Here is a 19252-nt window from a genome sequence, read left to right as displayed (position 1 = left end):
AACGCTCCGTCCATCATCCCCTTTTGTATCGCTTTGTTCGCCCCAAGTGCGGCAGGGTATGCTCAGACGTGAGTCCCTTGCTCACTTGGCCACTGGATTCAAGATAGCCTGGCTGATGAGGATTATGAATCCGAAACCGGTCCCAGGATGCTTGTTTCCGGTCCATGGAAGATATGGCTTGGCAGTTCGGGCTGGACTGTTCCCATGAGGCACAGGGTCAGACTGATTTGCATATAGCCATGTCTGAAATGGGGTGGCTGAGTGGGCTAAAGAATGGTGATGGATTAAACCCGGATCAGTTGACTGGGGGTGAGTGTTTGATTTGCTCAAACGCTCCGTCAATCATCCCCTTTTGTATCGCTTTGGTCACTCAAGAATGAGCCATGGGTAGTCACAGTATCACTGGGCTGAGATCACACCTTAAGTTATGACTTAGCGAAACCTTGATGTCAGCAAGTGGATCGGTTCCCGAAGTAAGTGCTCCAGTGTGAAGTGCTGGGCACAAAAGGGATAAGCAGTGCCCAAAGCCAAGGGTCTGATAAGCCTTGGACTGCTGTACCTCACTACAGTGAGAGAATCAAGTTCTAAAGAGGCATATTTGCTGCTCGACATTTGGTCCAGCAGTAGGGTAAGCCCAGGACACCAGAGATAAAAGGTTGAACTTGTCTCAATTTCGGCAAGCAACTTTCAATTGCTCTGGAACCCCTGAATCACTTTCCAGATTTAGGTATAGTCCTAGAAGGCTACATATGTCCATTGCCAACAACCCCTCATAATATTTGCTCCCAGGCCATCCCATTTAAGCTCCTGTTTCAGTGCTGAAAGGTGCCCCTCAATGTTGGTTCTTACTTACTAGGTTAGTCAACAGTTTGCAATAAATCTGGGCTGAAAATGTAAACTCCATATAAAAAAAATCACAGCACATACATATGCAATTGTTTAAGCAACACCTTCAGAGAATATTCATATATTTCTAAAAGTCACTTAAGTGTAAAAGAAAAATATTCTTGAAGCATAGTGTTTGGCAGATGGCATACAAAACCTTTCATTCTCGGACCTGTAGTTTCCCTTCATCCATTAAATGGCATGGTCTACCATTTCCAAGCTACAGTTGCTAGAGTAGTGTCTGACATTATATTTGATTCATTGTTATAGCATTTATTCTTTTAGTGTTTGATGTATTCTAAGATAACATGTTTTCATAGATTGTGTGTGATTTCTACAAACTTTCTCTATACTTTCCACCTGAGCCTCAAAGCTCAATGTGAGTGTTTTGACCTGTCCATATGCAGCTATTGACAAGATGGGTTTGAGGGTGGAGTCTGGCCAAGCAAATTCATTGTTAACCAGAGCTCCTACCTCCGATTAAAGTGCCATCAGAAAATAGGGAAATTAGCAACACCGGTGTTTTTCCTCTTTGAAATATAGACGTAAAACATCAAACATACGAAGAAATCACTTGACGGTTATTTGAAGGTGTCTAAACGAATCCTAAATAACTATCACATGAAATTGAAGTACATCTGGCAGTTATAAAACAGGACTTTAAACAACATGGCTCTGAAGTAGCAACTCTTAGCCCTTCCACGACTTGTTTAAATGTCTAGTATGCAAGTCTAGAAATGTGGAAACGCTCTGAACAGGAACAAGTGTACTTTCAATTTCAATATAAAAAAAAAGCATGTCCAACAGAAATTATCACAGATTTTTTTTAACAAGTACTATATGTAAACTAAATATTTCAACGGAAAAACACCAAGTTGGAAGAAGAGAAAAACCTACCAAATGGAAGAAAATGTGGTCATAAAACAATTTGGTATTTTTATATTAGCTATGTCCTTGTGTTATTTAATCGTACATATTTACCGAGCTGTAGGTATTAGACAAACGTGTTATAACAACCCTGGAACACAAGCAGTATGAATTAAAGTCTGTCTTACAGTTGTAGAGATAACCTAGCACTCGCCTTTATCTGTAGAAACGCGAATTAGTGGTTCTTTCTCATGAGCAAAATAAAACCACCTTTTTACATCTGATAGGTGAAAAGAAACCGAGGCTCCTGCCCAAGTGTTTAAATTAACGGTTAGACAGTGACACTTGCAAGCTCAGTAATCTTCCGCTTGACATCTGGCGTCTTATTCCCCTATGGTATTGTTATTCCAATGTTAACAGGTGCCTGGGATCAATCTGCCCATCAGCCAGCTGACATATTTCTTCTCTGCGATCCTCATCAGCGGTGTAATACACGAAATCGGCCACGGGGTGGCAGCGATAAGGTAATTTAAGCCTCTCTCTTCTCTTTTAGTAGGACAGTGCGAGCGCTTGCGCTATTGAATGTCTTAAAACCTACATGCTTTTTTGTCAAGTGTGAGTTTTTCTCTGCTGTTACTCATAATTTCGTACAAAGTTACCACATAAAAGGGTTTGAAGCAGTCTGTTTTTACTATGCTCTGTTTGGGGTCCACCATATGTGTTCAATTTTGGATGAAGATTTGTCTTAATGAGAGGGGGGTGCCCACATCATAAGTAGCCATAATACTCGCCATCGCTGAGCTCATCTTCTTGCGTCAGCAATTAAGTCGCACTGTGACCGTGAACGTTCAGGATTGGGCAGTACTACACATGGGCATCCGCAGAAAATTTTCCAGGGGGGATAACCTGGCAAACAAAGGGGCGTGGCTAATTTTAATCAATTGGGGCGGGTCTAAAATGGCAGACAATCAGGATCGGGTAATGCTCAGGCCAAGAAAAAAAAAGTGAGGAATTCTGCATTTGAAACTGGACAACAATTAGAGCACACTTATGAACCCTAATATTACACCCCCCCCTTAAAACTCATACATTCCCTGATCCCTAAAATTAGACCCCTGGCACCCCAAAACCCATACCCGCCCTGAACCCTAAAATGTCCCCCCTTGCAACTCAAAACCCATACCCACCCTGAACCTTAAAATTTCCCCTGGCACCCCTAAACCCATACATGCCCATAACCCTAAACCTACCCCTGGCACCCCAAAACTCATACCCACCTTGAACCCTAAAATTATCACTGCCACCCCAAAACCCATACCCACCCTGAACCCTAAAATTACCCCACTGGCATCCCAAAAGCTGAACGCTACGGGGTAGATTTACAAGCCAACTGGCATGGATGCAAATTCAGGACAGTGACTGTAAAAATTCAGGACAAAGGGTCAAAATTCGGGACAAAAATTCAGGACAGCGGGTCAAAATTCAGGACAAAATGTAAGGTTTACAGACATATACTATTGTGCAACCTTCTCTGATGTAAGTAAGTAAATAGACAACCACTAAAGTACAAGTGAAAATAAGTTTATATTCGTTTTTTTTTGGGGGGGAAAATTATTTTTATTTCGGAAAGTATAAAGAATACAATCAGGTAAATCCACCCACAGGCACTTAAAGATGAAAAATGAGCAATTCGATCGTACATGGTATCACACAGCCATTCAGCCCACACCCCGGAGGTCAGGCAGCATAAAGTCGTAAAGTGCCAGAATATTAAAGCATAAAGGTTCGCAAGGAATAAAGGCATATTTTTTTCATCCGCCGTTTTTTCCCCCTTTTGCGGTGTTTCCTACCCTCCTGTTCATTTCTTTTTCGGTTAAAAACTTAATTTTAGCATCTAACAGCAAAACAGTCACCCCCCCCCCCCCCAAACTTGGCATCGCTAGTGAAAACACGTGTAAATAGTTTGGTTACTTCCTCATGGCCCATTCGAGTACAGACGGTTTGCAGCCATTATCCCGCATTTTTTATCCCGCGGACTTTCAGTCCGCATACCATTATCCCGCAAGGTCATTGACCTCGCATACCATTATCCCACATTTTTTCAAAACGCATGTGCATTTATCACGTATGCCTTTACAACGCATTACGTTTTAAAGGCATGTATGGTAAATGCACATACGTTGTGAAAACCACGATGACGAGAGAGGTAAGTGGGTATGGGTTATATTTTTTCGTGGGTTAGTGATTGTGTAGTGTAGTGTTGTGTAGTGTAGTGTTGTGTTAGTGTAGTGTAGAGTTGTGGTGGTTGTTTAGTGTAGGGTCGTGCTGGGGGAAGTGTTATAGGGTTTAGGGTAGTGTTGTAGTGTTTGTGTAGTGTAGGGTCATGCTGGGGGTAGTGTTTTAGGGTTTAGGGTAGTGTTGTAGCGTTTGCGTAGTGTAGGGTCATGCTGGGGGTAGTGTTTTAGGGTTTAGGGTAGTGTTGTAGTGTTTGCATAGTGTAGGGTCATGCTGGGGTGTAGTGTTTTAGGGTTTTGGGTAGTGTAGTGTGGGGTCATGCAGGGGTAGTGTTTTAGGGTTTAGGGTAGTGTTGTAGTGTTTGTGTAGTGTAGGGTCATGCTGGGGGTAGTGTTTTAGGGTTTAGGGTAGTGTTGTAGTGTTTGTGTAGTGTAGGCTCATGCTGGGGGTAGTGTTTTAGGGTTTAGGGTAGTGTTGTAGTGTTTGCGTAGTGTAGGGTCATGCTGGGGGTAGTGTTTTAGGGTTTAGGGTAGTGTTGTAGTGTTTGCGTAGTGTAGGGTCATGCTGGAGGTAGTGTTTTAGGGTTTAGGGTAGTGTTGTAGTGTTTGCGTAGTGTACGGTCATGCTGGGTGTAGTGTTTTAGGCTTTAGGGTAGTGTTGTAGTGTTTGCGTAGTGTAGGGTCATGCTGGGGGTAGTGTTTTTGGGTTTAGGGTAGTGTTGTAGTGTTTGCGTAGTGTAGGGTCATGCTGGGGGTAGTGTTGTAGTGTTTGCGTAGTGTAGGGTCATGCCGGGGTGTAGTGTTTTAGGGTTTTGGGTAGTGTTGTAGTGTAGGGTCATGCAGGGGTAGTGTTTTAGGGTTTAGGGTAGTGTTGTAGTGTTTGTGTAGTGTAGGGTCATGCTGGGGTGTAGTGTTTTAGGGTTTTAGGGTAGTGTTGTAGTGTTTGTGTAGTGTAGGGTCATGCTGGGGTTAGTGTTTTAGGGCTTTGGGTAGTGTTGTAGTGTAGGGTCATGCAGGGGTAGTGTTTTAGGGTAGTGTTGTAGTGTTTGTGTAGTGTAGGGTCATGCTGGGGTGTAGTGGTTTAGGGTAGTGTTGTAGTGTTGGTGTAGTGTAGGGTCATGCTGGGGTGTAGTGGCTTAGGGTTTGGGTAGTGTTGTAGTGTAGGGTCATGCTGGGGGTAGTATTTTAGGGTTTAGGGGGTGTAGTGGTTTAGTGTAGTATTGTAGTGTTTGTGTAGGGTCATGCTGGGGGTAGTGTATTAAGGTACTGTTGTAGTGTTTGTGTAGGGAAGTAAAGTGCTTTATGGTAGTGTCGGGGGGTCATGCTGGTTAGTGTAAATGTAGAAAAAGGACTGTGTGTCAAGGGTGGGTGGTGCAGGGGTGCTACATTAGAGTGTAGGGTAGTGTAGGGTAGTGTAGGGTGGGTAGTGTGTTTTACTTACCTTTACAACTTTTACAACAAGTATACCTTTAACATGCATGCCTTTACGTTGTAAAGGCATGCGTGCTAAAGGCATATTCGTTCTAAAAGTTTTCGTTCTTTTAATTTGCGGCCTAATAGTACATGCGGGATTATTTTTGCGGACTGATGGTATGCGGGCTGTTTGTCTGCGGGATAACGTCATATATTCGGTACAGACATCACAGTTATAAGCAAACCTCGGGGAATCAAGGCAAATCACATAGATAAATAATGGGGAACATTCGTACGCTTCCACCAGGGCACTACCCCAAAACAAGTCCTTCCTTCCCGCCTCCCGCTTCGTCCTCCTCGGAACCAGACTCCTCAGGGGTAAACAGTTCAGTAAACACATTACCCTCCACGCTAGTAGGTCCTCCTGGAGCCTCTCATCCCTGCGTGTGCGCTGCATCTGTGTTTCCTCAGCCAAGGACCATTCCCTGACATCCTTAAGCCACAGGGACAATTCAGGGGCCCTCTGCCCCATCCAGGTAATAGCCACCCGTCGCCTTGCCAACACCAGTAGCAACTGCCGCAACGTATAGGATACATTTCTCTTTTTAGGTTTGGGGACCAGGGCCAACAGACAATGAAGCGGAGTCAAGGCAATCTTGAGGCCCGTGACACGCCCAATGTGCTCCACCACCTCCTTCCAGAAGTTTCCGACCAGCGGGCACTCCCAGGCCAGATGCAGGAATCCGACTCCCCCTACCCCACATCTAGGGCAGTTGTCCCGTCGATTCGCAGAGATACGCCTCAGGGAGACCGGGGTCATGTAAGTGCGATGTACAAAATTGAAGTGGATCAGTTTGAACCGCGCATTGCACGACACCTTCCGGGTCAGGACCCCAATACGTTTGCGCTGCCCCGGCTCTAGAGCAACCCCTAGGTCCATCTCCCAGGCCGCCCAGGACGGCGAGACCGGCGGGGCGGAGTCCCGTCGCATGGCCGCGTACTATAATGTGACCAACCGCCTTCCTCTGCCGCAGGAGAGAAGGATGTTGAGGGTGTGGGATAACGGGGGTGCCTCTGGGAATTGCGGCCAGGTCGTCTTCGCCATCTCCCGGAGAACTCTATAGTGCAGGTATTGCCCCCCGCCCAGGCCAAAGGCTTCCGTAGCTCGTTCAATGGACGCAAAGGAGTCGTCCGGGTAAAGGTCCGCCAATGTCTCGCATCCACCCTCCCGCCAGTCCCGAAAGGACATATGTTCCTCCATAAGAATCACCGGGGCCAAGATCCACACCGGCAGCTCCCTATGAAAGGGGGCCCGCCGCAAGATTTTCTCAACGAACTGTTGCCAGACCCCCGCAGCGTGTCGCACTACATAGGGGAGGGCCTCGTCCGCTCCCCGTCCCCTCATCAGGGCCACCTGCAGCGCCCTCTTGTCCGCCCTTCCCGCCAAGAGTCGCAGTTCCCAATTGTCCGTGCCCGCGAACCACCTCGCGGCTGGCAGGAGCTGTGCTGCATAATAATACAGGTCAAATCTCGGAGCCTCCAGGCCCCCCTCCTCCCAGCTCCAGACCACGGTATGCAGGGCGACTCTGCTGCGCCCTCCTGCCCATAGCAAAGAAGTGAGCAGCGTGTTGAGCCTGCGAAATATGCGCGAGGGGAGCGGGCACAGGGTAGTTTGCAGGACATACAGCATTCTTGGTAGCATCACCATTTTTGCAACCGCTAGTCGCCCCATGAGGGAGAGAGGGAGCGTGTTCCAGAAGGTTACAGACTGCTGCAGGGAATGAAGCACCCGATCAGCATTGCAGGCCAGCAACTGCTCGTCAGACGAGGCCACCTGGATTCCCAGATACTGGAAGGCTTCCAGCTCCCATCGTAGCCCTAGACACGCGAGGCCCACACCCGGATCCACAGCACAGCCCACCAGGGGAAAGATCAGGGACTTGCTAGGGTTTATACGCAGTCCTGCGGCCGCGCCAAAGCGGTCCAGCAACTGCAGTAAAATGGGCAGCGACTCCCTCGGGGACGTTAAATAGAACAGAGCGTCATCCGCATACAGGGAGATCACATTCACAGTATCTCCAACCTTGATACCCCACTGCTCCATCTCCGTACGAATAGAGACCGCCAAGGGCTCTATCGCCAGGGCAAAAAGGAGCGGCGACAGAAGACACCCCTGACAAGTGCCCCTTTCCAAAGGCCAGTCCTCAGAGCGGTCCGACCCAAGCCGAACTCTGGCCCGAGGTGCTCCGTACAGGACCCGGATCCAATCGCAAAACATGGGCCCCAGCCCGGCCAAAAAGGAGCACCTCTAATAGATACCCTCAGCTGACAGTATCGAAGGCCTTGGCCAGGTCTACCGACACCAGGACCTGGGGTTCCTCCCTACCACGCACCTCATGTAGGACATGGTTCAGGCGCCGCAGGTTCATTGAGGTGTTGCGGACAGGGATAAATCCACACTGGTCCTGGTGCACCAGCTGCGCCATGTAAGGCGCCAGCCGGGTGGCTAGTAGTCTGGTAAGGATTTTCACGTCCGTATTAATCAGAGTTATAGGCCGGAACGCCGCAGGATCGCAGCCATCTCCTCCCGGTTTTAGAATCATACGAACCTCCCCCTGATTCATGGTGGGCGGGAGGGCGCCACACTCCAGTGCCTCATTATACCCGCAGAAGGAGGGGAGCGAGGACATTCTCAAATGACTGGTAGAATTCAGGCGGGAAGCCGTCACCGCCAGGGGCCTTAGCCCTCGGCAGGGCGGCTAATGCTACCCTGACCTCTTGGAGCGTTAAGACCGCGTCCAGTTCCTCCGCAGCCTCCTTCGAGAGGGCCTGGAGTGTCAATCCCTGGAGGTAGGGCCGATAGGAGGCCTCGGTTATCGAGGGGTCGGCAGTATACACCGCCTGCAAGTGAGATCGGAGGACTCCAAGAATATCCGACTCCGAGTGCACCATGCCCCCAGCAGGATCCCTCAGAGCAACTATCCGCTCCGGGCGGATTCTCTCCTAAGAATCCAGGCAAGCAGGCGACCAGACTTGTCCCCCTCACGGTGGAGACGCTGCCGGTATTGGCCCAGAGTGTACCTATCCAGACGGGTAAGGATGTCATGAACGCACACGAGGGCCATCCTCTCCGACTCCAGATCCGAGTCAAAGGGATCCGACAGAGACTGACAGTGCCAAAGTCTATCCTCCGCGACCCGCAAATCCTGGAGCAACTGCTTCCGGACCCCATAGGTGAGGCCCATGCATGCGCCACGCACCACCGCTTTCAGGGCCTCCCATTTAGTCGAATACGGCAGATCACCGCCCTCCCAATTCAGATCTACATAATTATTCAGGGCTGTCGCCACATGTTCTCTCCCCACCTGGTCCTGTAAGAGGTTCATCGGCATCCTCCAGGTCCGGGGACGGGAAGACTGGGCAACCCACTGCGCAACGCACGTCACTGGGGCGTGGTCCGACAAAAAACGGGCCTGGTGGGTAACCATCAAGGAAAGGGACGCATCAATATTAGCAGCGAGGATTCTATCCAGCCTACTATGGGTGTTATGTGTCGGGGTATAACAAGTATACAGTTTCTGTGTGGGGTGGCCCATACGCCACACATCTGCAGCACCCAAGTTATGCATCACCTCCCGGAGTCGCGCCGTCATACGCGGTTTCGTACCAGAACGTGGGGGGGTGCCTGTCCAGATCCGGATCCAACACAAAGTTGAAATCCCCAAACCAGAGGAAGGGGGCATCCAGATCCGAAACAAGGATCTCCTGAAGATGTGAGAAGAAGTCAGGATCATCCACATTAGGGGCATACGAGTTTAAAATCAGGAAATCCCTACCATCCAACTTCACTCGCAGCAGCAAGTACCTGCCTTCTATGTCTGCCTCCGCGTACTGAACGGCAAGGGGAACCCCAGGCGCCACCCAGATCAGGACCCCCCTGGCATACGTGGAAAAGAAGGAATGGAACACCTGCCCCTCCATTTTTTGGACAACTTCTGAGCACCCTCCTCATTCAAATGAGTCTCCTGCAGACACGCTACGGAGACCCCTTGGCGCTGGAGGAAGGAGAGGACCCTGTGTCTCTTAGTACAAGTGCCCAGTCCGCGCACTTTCCAGGTTAAGAATTTGTCACCCATAATCGGTGAGTACGCCCATCTGGGCTGCTATGTGCATTCTCTGCGATCCGCCACCCATGAGTCCGAACAGTAGTACACTCGATGCCTTTAACAGTGCCCCTCAACAACAACACCCTCTCTCCTAACCATTGCAACACATCAAACCCCAAACGAAACATGCATCCCTGCCCTCCCCCTGCTTGTGCCAGGACGTACACGGCCACCCCATCCACCCTACACAACACTCATTCACAAACAATAGAACAAACCCCCCCCCTCCCCCCTCCCCCCCCCCCCCTAGTACCCTACGGGACCCAAGTCCAACAGGAAAGTCTTTAGGCTCAACCAAGTGGAGCAGTCCCAAGTCAGACATTGCCCCAACAGACGCACCCCCAACCCACCATACAGCCCCCATCCAGCAAGATAAAAGTCCACCGTTCCGCCCAGCATCAGGCGGTCAAACACCCCAGGCACTGGGTATCAACAGCAAGGCTAGGACAACCTACAGGCCGCCCATGTTAGAAAAAGACAATGCTCAGGCCACATATCACCTCAGGACGGGACTGTCTCTGCCAGCGACTCAGCTCCACCAGTCTCCGGGACCACCGAGGCCGTGAAGATCGTGTCCTGTATCGTAGCTTGTAAGGTATCCGGGACCAGTACATCCCCAGACCCGGGTGGGCCCAGGCCCCCCGGCCCAGTCTCCGCCGGCAAAGGATCCAGGAGCATAGCGCCGTCCTCACCCACTGTGATCCTGGGTTCCTCAGGAGTCGCCGACCCAGACCGACATCTGCGTCTGCCGTGGCGCCGCCGCGAAGGGCGAGTTCCCCACGTCTCCCGGGACCCCCGCATTCTCCTGGTGGAAGGTCGTCGCCTCTAATCTCCAGCCACTCCCACACCTTCGCTGGTGACTCAAAGAAATGCGCCTTCCCCTGACAGAGCGCTTTGAGTTTGGCCGGGTACAACAGCATGTATTGCAGCTTCATCTCCCGGAGCTTTTGCTTTACCCCCAAGTAGGTTTTTCTTTGCTCTTGGACTTGTTGGGTATAGTCGGGGTAGATGGACACCCGGCTGTTCTCAATGGTGAGATCCGCCGATTCCCTCGCCGCTCGCAGGATGCAATCTCGATCCCTATAGTTCAGGATCTTGGCGATTAACGCCCGTGGGGGAGCCCCAGGACGCAGCGGCGGGACCAAAGCCCGATGCGCCCACTCGATGACAAAGACATCCGAGAGGCCCCTTGGACACAGCGTCGTCCGGATCCAGGTCTCTAAGAATCGCTCCGCATTACCAGCCTCCAGCTGTTCCGGCACCCCAGGACCCTTATGTTGCTGCGACGAGCCCTCCCCTCTGCATCCTCAGCCCTCCGCTCCAGGGCACGCGTCGTGGCCGTGAGGTGCGTGACCGCCTTATTCAGAGAGGCTACTTCACCCTGGAGTTGTGTGATATTACCCTCAGCGCCCGAGACCTTATCCGCAACCTTCCGGAGATCTGTTCGCAATAAGTTGACGTCGATGGAAACTTTCTCAATCTGCCGCTCCAACGCAGTGTGTGAGCCTTGTATGGCCTTCAAGAGTTCCGCCCGGGAGGGTTCACCAGAGCCATCCGCCCCCTCATCTTGACCCGACTGGCGCGCAATCCGCTGCGAGGGCAGCAGCTGGGTGGTATATTGCGCGATAGTATTGTGCTGCGTGGAGCGTGACATCCTGTCCTTGCGCATTGCCAGGACCCGAAGCGTCTCGACAATGCACTCCAGAGGGGTATCCAAAGCCTCCCCCAGCTACGTTTGCCCTGATGCGCGGCGTAGGCCGGTCCCCCAGGGCCAGCGCACTGGGTACTGATGTCTTCGGCTGCCAAACTCCAGGTGTCCCCAAGCTAATAGTCGCCAGGAGGGGGTCGCCAATCTTAGCGGTGCGCTGTCATCCGGTATGAGGGAACCCGCCAGGAGGTACAGAGGCCAGTCTCCCTCCGAGCTACCAACACCACCGCCGTAGGGGGAGAAGCGGGGGGCCTCAATGTAAGATACCTGCCAGGCGGTCCGGTCGTCCCCAGAGGGAAAGTGAAGCGACGTCGCCCAGGCCGCCCCCAGAGCACACACCACAAGGGGATCGTCCGGGGGGAACCCCAGGCCACCGGCGCTGTCCAGATCGCGTTGGGCGTCTCCCACGCCGGACCTCCCAGGACCACCATGGCAGCGTCCGCAGGGGCAGTATGGAGCTACAGTCAGGCCCCACTGGAGGCGCCCAGAAAAGGAATGGGGCCCGCCAGATGCAGAACGGTGATATCAGGCAGCACACAACACACTCTCCATTCCAGCGGCGGGGTCCGGGGCAAGCAGGCCGTCACAGAATGCAGGCTCTTCGCGCCGGGCGGGTAGCCCGGTCTATGGCCACTCACCACAACGCCCACAATCACGGCCTCCCGGGCCCCGAGGCCCTCCACCAACAAGGTCCCAGCGAGGGTGGGGCGCCGCAGTGTGCCGGCACGGGGCAGCGAGCGCTCCAACCAACAGGCCCCCTCGTTGCGTCCAATGGCCGCACATCCGTGGAAGCGAGACGCCGGCTCAACGGGGAAGGGAGTTGCAAACCAGGACTCGTGTGCCCCCCAGTGCCGCTCTCATCCAGGCTCCCGCAGACTCCGGACCAGCCCTCCAGGACTCCCAGGGCAGATGCGGTCCCCTCCAGGCAGCGCTCACCAGATCGGGAGGCCCCCACACCGTCCTCGAAGCAGCGTCCGGGGGGAAGGCGGCCGTCGCGTCTCTCCCCTCAGCCTCAGGATCAAAGCCAGGCAATGCAGGCCGTCTGCAGATCTTGCCGGCCGCACACAGATCCCTCCGAGGCGGAGCCCCAGATGGCAGCGGGCTCCGCCGTCCACAGAGCGGCACCTCGACCTCCAGGGATCGCAGCAAGGTAGGTCCGCCCCTTCGACACCACTCCGGATTAGGCCGCAGACCCCGGCCTCATGTAGGCAGAGGTCCGGCTTTCACAGCGCCAGCTCTTCCTGCGAGGATACTCGCGGATTCCCGCTGCCTTCGCTCAGGAAAGGGGCCACCAGTGGGAGAGGAGCCCTCGACTCCCGATTTGAGTATTGAGAAGCCCAAATAGGATAAATAAACAGGATTTCTGGGTCCACAGTCCGGGAGCTGGTGGAGCTCACGTCCTGTCGTCCATGCTGCTTGGCCACGCCCCCAAGTTTATATTAGGTTGAGACAATTGTGCACTTCATGGTTTGTCAGTATACGCGCAGCTTTAAGCGAATGTGCAGGTCTTTTTGTGGTAACAAAACCGCCCCCACCTTTCCAGCTCCCAGAGAAAACACCTGATGCCTGGTTCGGACAGTTTGGCCTTGATAGCACCCTCCAATGGCACCCCTCATCTTCACATAGACCCTCTCTCATGGGTATTTCATTTATTCTATAGTGCTACTCATCCCAAGTATGTGGGGCAGAGTTTTGGCGTGTGTTACAACACACACATATTATAAAGAGACAATCACTCATATAAATGGGAAAGTCAATGTATAGGAAATGTTGCATAAGATAATGGGGCTTACAATGTGTAATCATACTTTCATTCATCATTCAGTCTTTCACCATTCATTCTGTCCTTCCATCTGCGTGCCCAACAATGTCCATATTCATCCATTTACAAACCTATCCATCACGTCTCCTTCCTTCCATCCATCATTTCACTTATCTATCCCTCAATCCACCCTTTTACTCATCCATCATCCATCCATCTACCCTTTCACCCTATCCATCCATACACTCGTCCATCCACTCTTCCACCCATCCATCCATTAACTCATCCATCCAGCCATTCACCCGTTCAGTCATCCATTTACCCATCCCCCTTCCTCTTTCAATTTCCCTTTCACTTGGCCATCCTTCCTTCCTTCCATCCACCCACCCATCCATCTACTCATCCACTCATGAATCCATCCATTGAACCTATCATTCATCCATCCTTTCACTCATCCATCCACCCTTTCACTCCTTCACTCATTGATCCATCCTTTTGTCCATCTACCCGCCCTTTCACTCACTCATCCAGCCTTACATCCACCCTTTCACTCATCCTTCCATCCATTCACCCTTTCACTTATCAATTCATCAATCTACCCTATTCACTTATCAATTCATCAATTGATAAGTGAAAGGGTGGATTGATTAACCATGTGTGTGCACCATGAAGTAGGCCTGTCTCAAAGATTGTAGTCTTGTTCAACCAGGGGGTGCACCCAAAATGCTTACCCTCAAGGAGGTGAAAGGCTACTACCTTTACCAGAAGTTAAGTATCACAAGCTCAGTGGTGGCAGCATAGCATGTAGTGATTGGTAGGAGTGAACAGGCCTTTTTACATGTCACTGGTGTCAAGCCCACATGCTAACTCATGTAAAGCTCCGCGCTTGTGTGATTAACTCCCACTTGGCCTACATCAAGTTGGTATGGTTATGATGTAATGCTGTGCAGTGTACGTGTGGTTGCATGCATGTGCTGGATGTATGTGAGTGGCCTAATAGATGAAAGGCGGGGTTCCATTTAGGGCGACCCAGCCCTGAATGGAGGAGCATGGGGAGGAAGAGGATTCCCGCCAGACAGATTTGTGGATTTCTGTATTCCTGAAAGCTGAGTGGGGCACACACTGGATGAAGGAAGAGCCAGGCTCTTCATTACACTTCAAAGCATGTACTTTGAATCTGAGGTCACCAAAAAAAGGCCTGGGCACATCTTAGGAAGGAGATGGGGCTGATAAGAGAATCATAAATAGTAGCGTTGGGGCGCTTTGATAACCCTTTGATGCACTGTGGCTGACATCCATGTGTGACCTTCTAGTCACTTCCATGGCCTGTGTTGTGGGGGCTATCAGATTTGGAGTCACCCCTGCTGTGACAGACTACCTTCTGGAGAAAGGACTGGGCAGCGTTGTGATTGGTCTGAGCGCTGTGGATTGGCACTCAGCTAGGGAATTGTGACCTGGGCATTTTCGCCACGTAGGCTGTAATGCAGACTGCATGGAGAACATGCAAAGTGCACATGACTGTTTGACCCGCCCAAGAGGGGCGACCCAAGCGTCATGAGCACTAGGAGTGGACAGACTACTCCTGCCCTGCTCTGAGAGCAGAGCTGCCCCTCCCTCCCCGCAAAGCTGCGCAGGAGGAACAAATAAAATGAAAATAACTTGAGGTTATTATCATTGTATTTGTTCTTTCTTTCACTGCTTTGCAGCAGTGGGGGAAACGCTCCTCTGTCTTAGCAGAGGAGCCGGCACTGTGGGGCTTCCAGTTCCTGCTTGTGTCAGCCTGATCCAGTGACATTGCCACTACCCAGGTTTTTCCACCTTGGTTTTCTCTCTCACTGTTCATCCCACCAACAGAAGCCCCACCCACCCCAGGACCTATTTAATGCAGGCTGCAGAGCGACCATCCAGCGTATGCATATAGCTGGTGCGCCAGAGGCAAGCCCGTATGCATCCGTACGCGCCCAGCACCACAACCCAAAGTCCTCCCGGCCCCTGAAGATACACCATTGCCGAGCTCTACGCCCTCACCCCCGGACACCACAACAAACACTGTCACTGCCCCGACTCACGCTCCATAGTAGGACCATTCCCCTGCACACACTGCCACTTCACACAGATCTCTGTACTTGTGTGAATGTATGCCACTATACTGCATTCTGTCCATCAATTGTTCTTTTTGCTTTTGTCAACCTGAGTGGGACAGGTATGCAAAGGTATGCCCAGACGTGGGTCCGTGCTTTCCATGCCACTGGAGTCCAGCTATCCTGGCTGATGAGGGGTGAAACCCCGAAACCGGCCCTCCGATGCTTGTTTCCAGTCCAGGGAGGACCTGGCCTGGCAGTTCAGGCTGGACTGTTCCCATTGAGTGCAAGGCCAAGACTGATTTGCAAATGGCTGGGTTCAAACTGGAATGGCATGGGGAGCAAAAAAACTATGGATTTAGGCCCAGATCTCTGTACTGGCATGAATTTATGACATTGTTCTGCATTCTGTCCATCTGTTGTTCTTTTTGCAACTTCACCTGCCACAGCTCACACTCACTTTGCCACTGGATTCAAGCAAGCCTGGCTGAAGACGGCTGAAATGCCAGAAACCAGTCCTAGGAAGCTTGATTCCGGTCCAGGGAAGGCATTGCTTGGCAGTTCGGGCTAGACTGTTCCCATGAGGCACAGAATCAGACTGATTTGCATATGGTCATGTCTGAACTGGGGTGGCAGAGTGGGCTAAACAACGGTGATGGATTAAACCCAGATCTGTTGACTGGTTGTAAGTGTTTGATTGGTTCAGATGCTCCGTCCACCACCACCCCCTTTTGTACCACAGAACACACACCAGCACCACTCCGAATGCTCCACAAACACCACTTGAACAAACACACCAACTCGCACGTGCCCATCTTAATACACACTCACTAGGCAAACACACCACAGAAATTTGGAACCTAATATCCACCCTCACTCCCGATGTCCTCTTCCTCACTGAGACCATGCTCAACTTCACTTCTGTGCCCTACATCGCTGCTGCAATACCTGAAGGATATAAGATCACCCACTGCGACCGCACCAACAAGCCTGGTGGAGGGATTGCTATCCTACACAAAGAATCCATCCAATGTACCACCACAAATGATATCGCCCCAGCCATGAAACACCTAACTTGCGACTTCAGACAGAGAGCTAAACTCCATGGCACTCCCGCCAACTGTCATCCAGGACCACCTGCAGCCTTCTGCAACTTCATTGCCGACTTCACTGCCCCTCTTGCCGTAGGCTCCAACAACTAAATGTTTCTTGGCAACCTTAACTTCCATCTTGACGACCACAATGACATCAACAATACCAAGCCTTCTCGACTGCATGAACAACATTGGACTCCCACAACTCATTCAAGATCCCACGCACACCAACATTGGACTCACCCAACTCATGCACAACACCAAGCACACTGCAGGTCACATGCTAGACCTTATCTTCACCTCCTGTGACCGCATCAGGTACAGCCCCACCACAGAAGTCAGCTGGACTGATCACTCCATTGTCTAACATCACCTTCTCACAGGCCTCTTCCTCCAGTATGCCCAACACCCCCCACTGCAACTGGAGCAAAGTCTCCAAGGACACATCGATCAACACCACCCACCCCATCTCCTCCAACACTAGACCAGAATGTCAAACATCAATAATTGGATCACCAACTGCACCGGCTGCGTCGTTTCCATCAGCAGAAGGGCCACCAAGCAGGCTAGCTGGTACACTAACGACCTCAGAATCGCTAAACAACTGGAAAGGAGATGGTGAAGAGCAAGTAAATGTCCTAAAAGACAAGCTTTAAGACAGCCCTCAACCTATATCACAGACAGTTGAGAGAATAGTAGAAAAAGGCCTTAGCCTCACTCATTGAGCCAAGCTCCAATAACAGCAAAGAACTCTTCAACATCGTCAAAGAATTCTCTAACCCCTCAGCTGCAACACACATCATTACCCCCTCACAGGAACCCTGCCATAACCGTGCAATCTTCTTTCATGACAAGATCTCCAACATCAACAAAAGCTTCAAACTCCAGTCCAAGGCAACCAACTTCTTCAAACAGCACAACATATATCCGAATACCGAAATGGAGCTAGCTCGCTCCACCGGTCCCTGCGTCCATCATGAACTCAGTCCGTACAGTGTCTCGAACCGACCGATGCCCTCACCACATATTCAACATAGGCAAAGCTAGAATCGGCTACAAACTCACCACCTTGTTCAACAACTCAAACAGTAGGAAAAGTTTTCCATTTTGAAAAGCAAATACAGGACGGAGGACTGCTGTGGCTTGTAGACCTCCAATCTTGCATTGGTGGCCAATCACAGGGAGTCACAATTTGCAGCCTGCCCGATGAATATTTATTAGACAGTTCATTTTTGTTCGCCTGCAAATAAACTATTTCCAGTGTGACCAGTTAGGACATAAGTAGCGTTGCAAATTGCATTCCCATTCGCAAACCAGTTGGTGTGCAGGTTACACCTCTGGTTCGCAGATGGAAATAATACTTTCGGCCCAAGATTATCTACTGCCTGCTTTAATCTATTTGCCAGAATTATCCTTAGAACTTTTAATTCAGCATTATTTATAGATAATGGGCAATAAGCCACTACATCTATTAGGGTTCTGTCAAGTTTCAGGTTCAAGATTATCTTTGCTTCTCTCCTTTTCTATAAAAACACCTGCAACTGGCACATCTCCAGAAACACCTGTAACTACTTTTCGGAGTTTCAGCAGAGTATTGATAAAGATCAATTCGGAAGCCATCACACCCTTGAGTTTATACTGTGCATATCCCCTATTTCCAAGAGTATTTCGTCCTTAGTCAGTAGGGCAGCCACTACCTAGTTTTGTTTATGAGAATCTGGAAAGGGCGATGTCAGAGAGTAACTTCTGATTCTGCTGGCTCGCCATATCCTTGCAGTTTATAACCCCATTAACTCCTTTCTAGGTAATTATGTTTTCCCCACTGTCTCCTTTTAGAGGAAGTATTTGCTTGGAGGACTTTGCTGTTTTAATTAACATACAAACAACCACTCCATTGCATCTCCCTCTCTGTGGAGTTGTTGTCTGCATTAATAAATCAATCCAGTGCTTCTCATATGTTTCTTAATCGTGCTTTAAAACTTACCAGATTCAGCACCACACCTTTTTCCCCATTCCTTAAAATGGTTTCTCTGCATCTGTCCGTTTTCATTCAAGCTGGACTTCTTTATCTTGGGTTCTAGCTACTTTGGCTCCCATGAGTAGAACTTTGAACGCTACCCACTCATTTTCCCTTCTCGTAGTCTTCCCCAATTTCGATCAAAGCATTTTTTTTGTAGTTCCCTGAGAAACACTGAATCTAGTCATGCCTCTGCTTCAAAACAATATGTGGGGACTCTGGTTCTACTCTGTTTTTGTTTACCACCTGTAGTGTAGCGGGAACAATCTGTCAATAACCGAAGTATACTGAATGCATTTTTGCATTTAGTCTGATGTTCTTGATAAACCATTGTGTAATTCGATCTACTATTAGTATCCTGTGTTGATAAATAACAGTCAGGCCCGATTACAACTTCGGTGTGCTGCGCCTAGCTCACCCCGCTTCTGCACTGCCAAAGCCAAGGTCAGACCGCCTGCCAGATTAGGAGTTTCCTCCTGTCTGGCAGGCTTTGTTTTTGACGTTCCCACGGCGGTGACCTAAAAATGGGCACACCAATGAGAACGCCAAAAACAGTTCCTGCAAAGTCCATGCCGTCCAGGAACTGGTGTGCATGCACACTCCCATGCTGTGCCCCCTGTGTGCATTTACAGGCCGTGAGGCACCAGGTGGAACCGCCATGAAAACCGTGGCGGAGAGGAAACTCGTAATATGCTTAGCGGGACCACAGCGGTCCCGCCAAGCATATTACTGCCTCCTGACTGCCACACCACCGCCAGGGAGTGGATGTCCCCTGGTGGGAGCGGCGGGGCTGTGGCGGTCCCACTGCCCGACTCTTAATTGGGCGGTGGGGAGACCGCCACTGCTGCACTTCCACACTCCCACGAGTCCGGAAGTCCGTGTAATTGGGGCCTCAGTCGGGTGATGTGTTCTCCAAATATCAGTCCTACCAATCCTATGCATAACCTCTCTGAAAGATTGTTACTCCAGGTGTACTTAGATGAAAATCTATCCAGCTGGCCATTCAGAATGCAGCTCATATGTCT

General features: G+C 50.7%; 1 protein-coding gene across 1 annotated transcript in view; it reads left to right on the top strand.

Annotated features, from left to right (window-relative positions):
* Window positions 1–19252, top strand: part of MBTPS2 (membrane bound transcription factor peptidase, site 2) — a 387799-nt gene that overhangs the window by 99344 nt on the left and 269203 nt on the right. Inside the window, exon 4 of the mRNA XM_078657847.1 lies at window positions 2173–2276. Coding sequence (XP_078513973.1) covers window positions 2173–2276 — 104 coding nt within the window. The remainder of the gene's footprint in view (window positions 1–2172; window positions 2277–19252) is intronic.

This window comes from Lissotriton helveticus, chromosome 8, assembly GCF_964261635.1.
Source record: "Lissotriton helveticus chromosome 8, aLisHel1.1, whole genome shotgun sequence".
In the NCBI taxonomy this organism is placed as follows: domain Eukaryota; kingdom Metazoa; phylum Chordata; class Amphibia; order Caudata; family Salamandridae; genus Lissotriton; species Lissotriton helveticus.
This window is presented reverse-complemented; position numbering and strand designations above follow the sequence as displayed.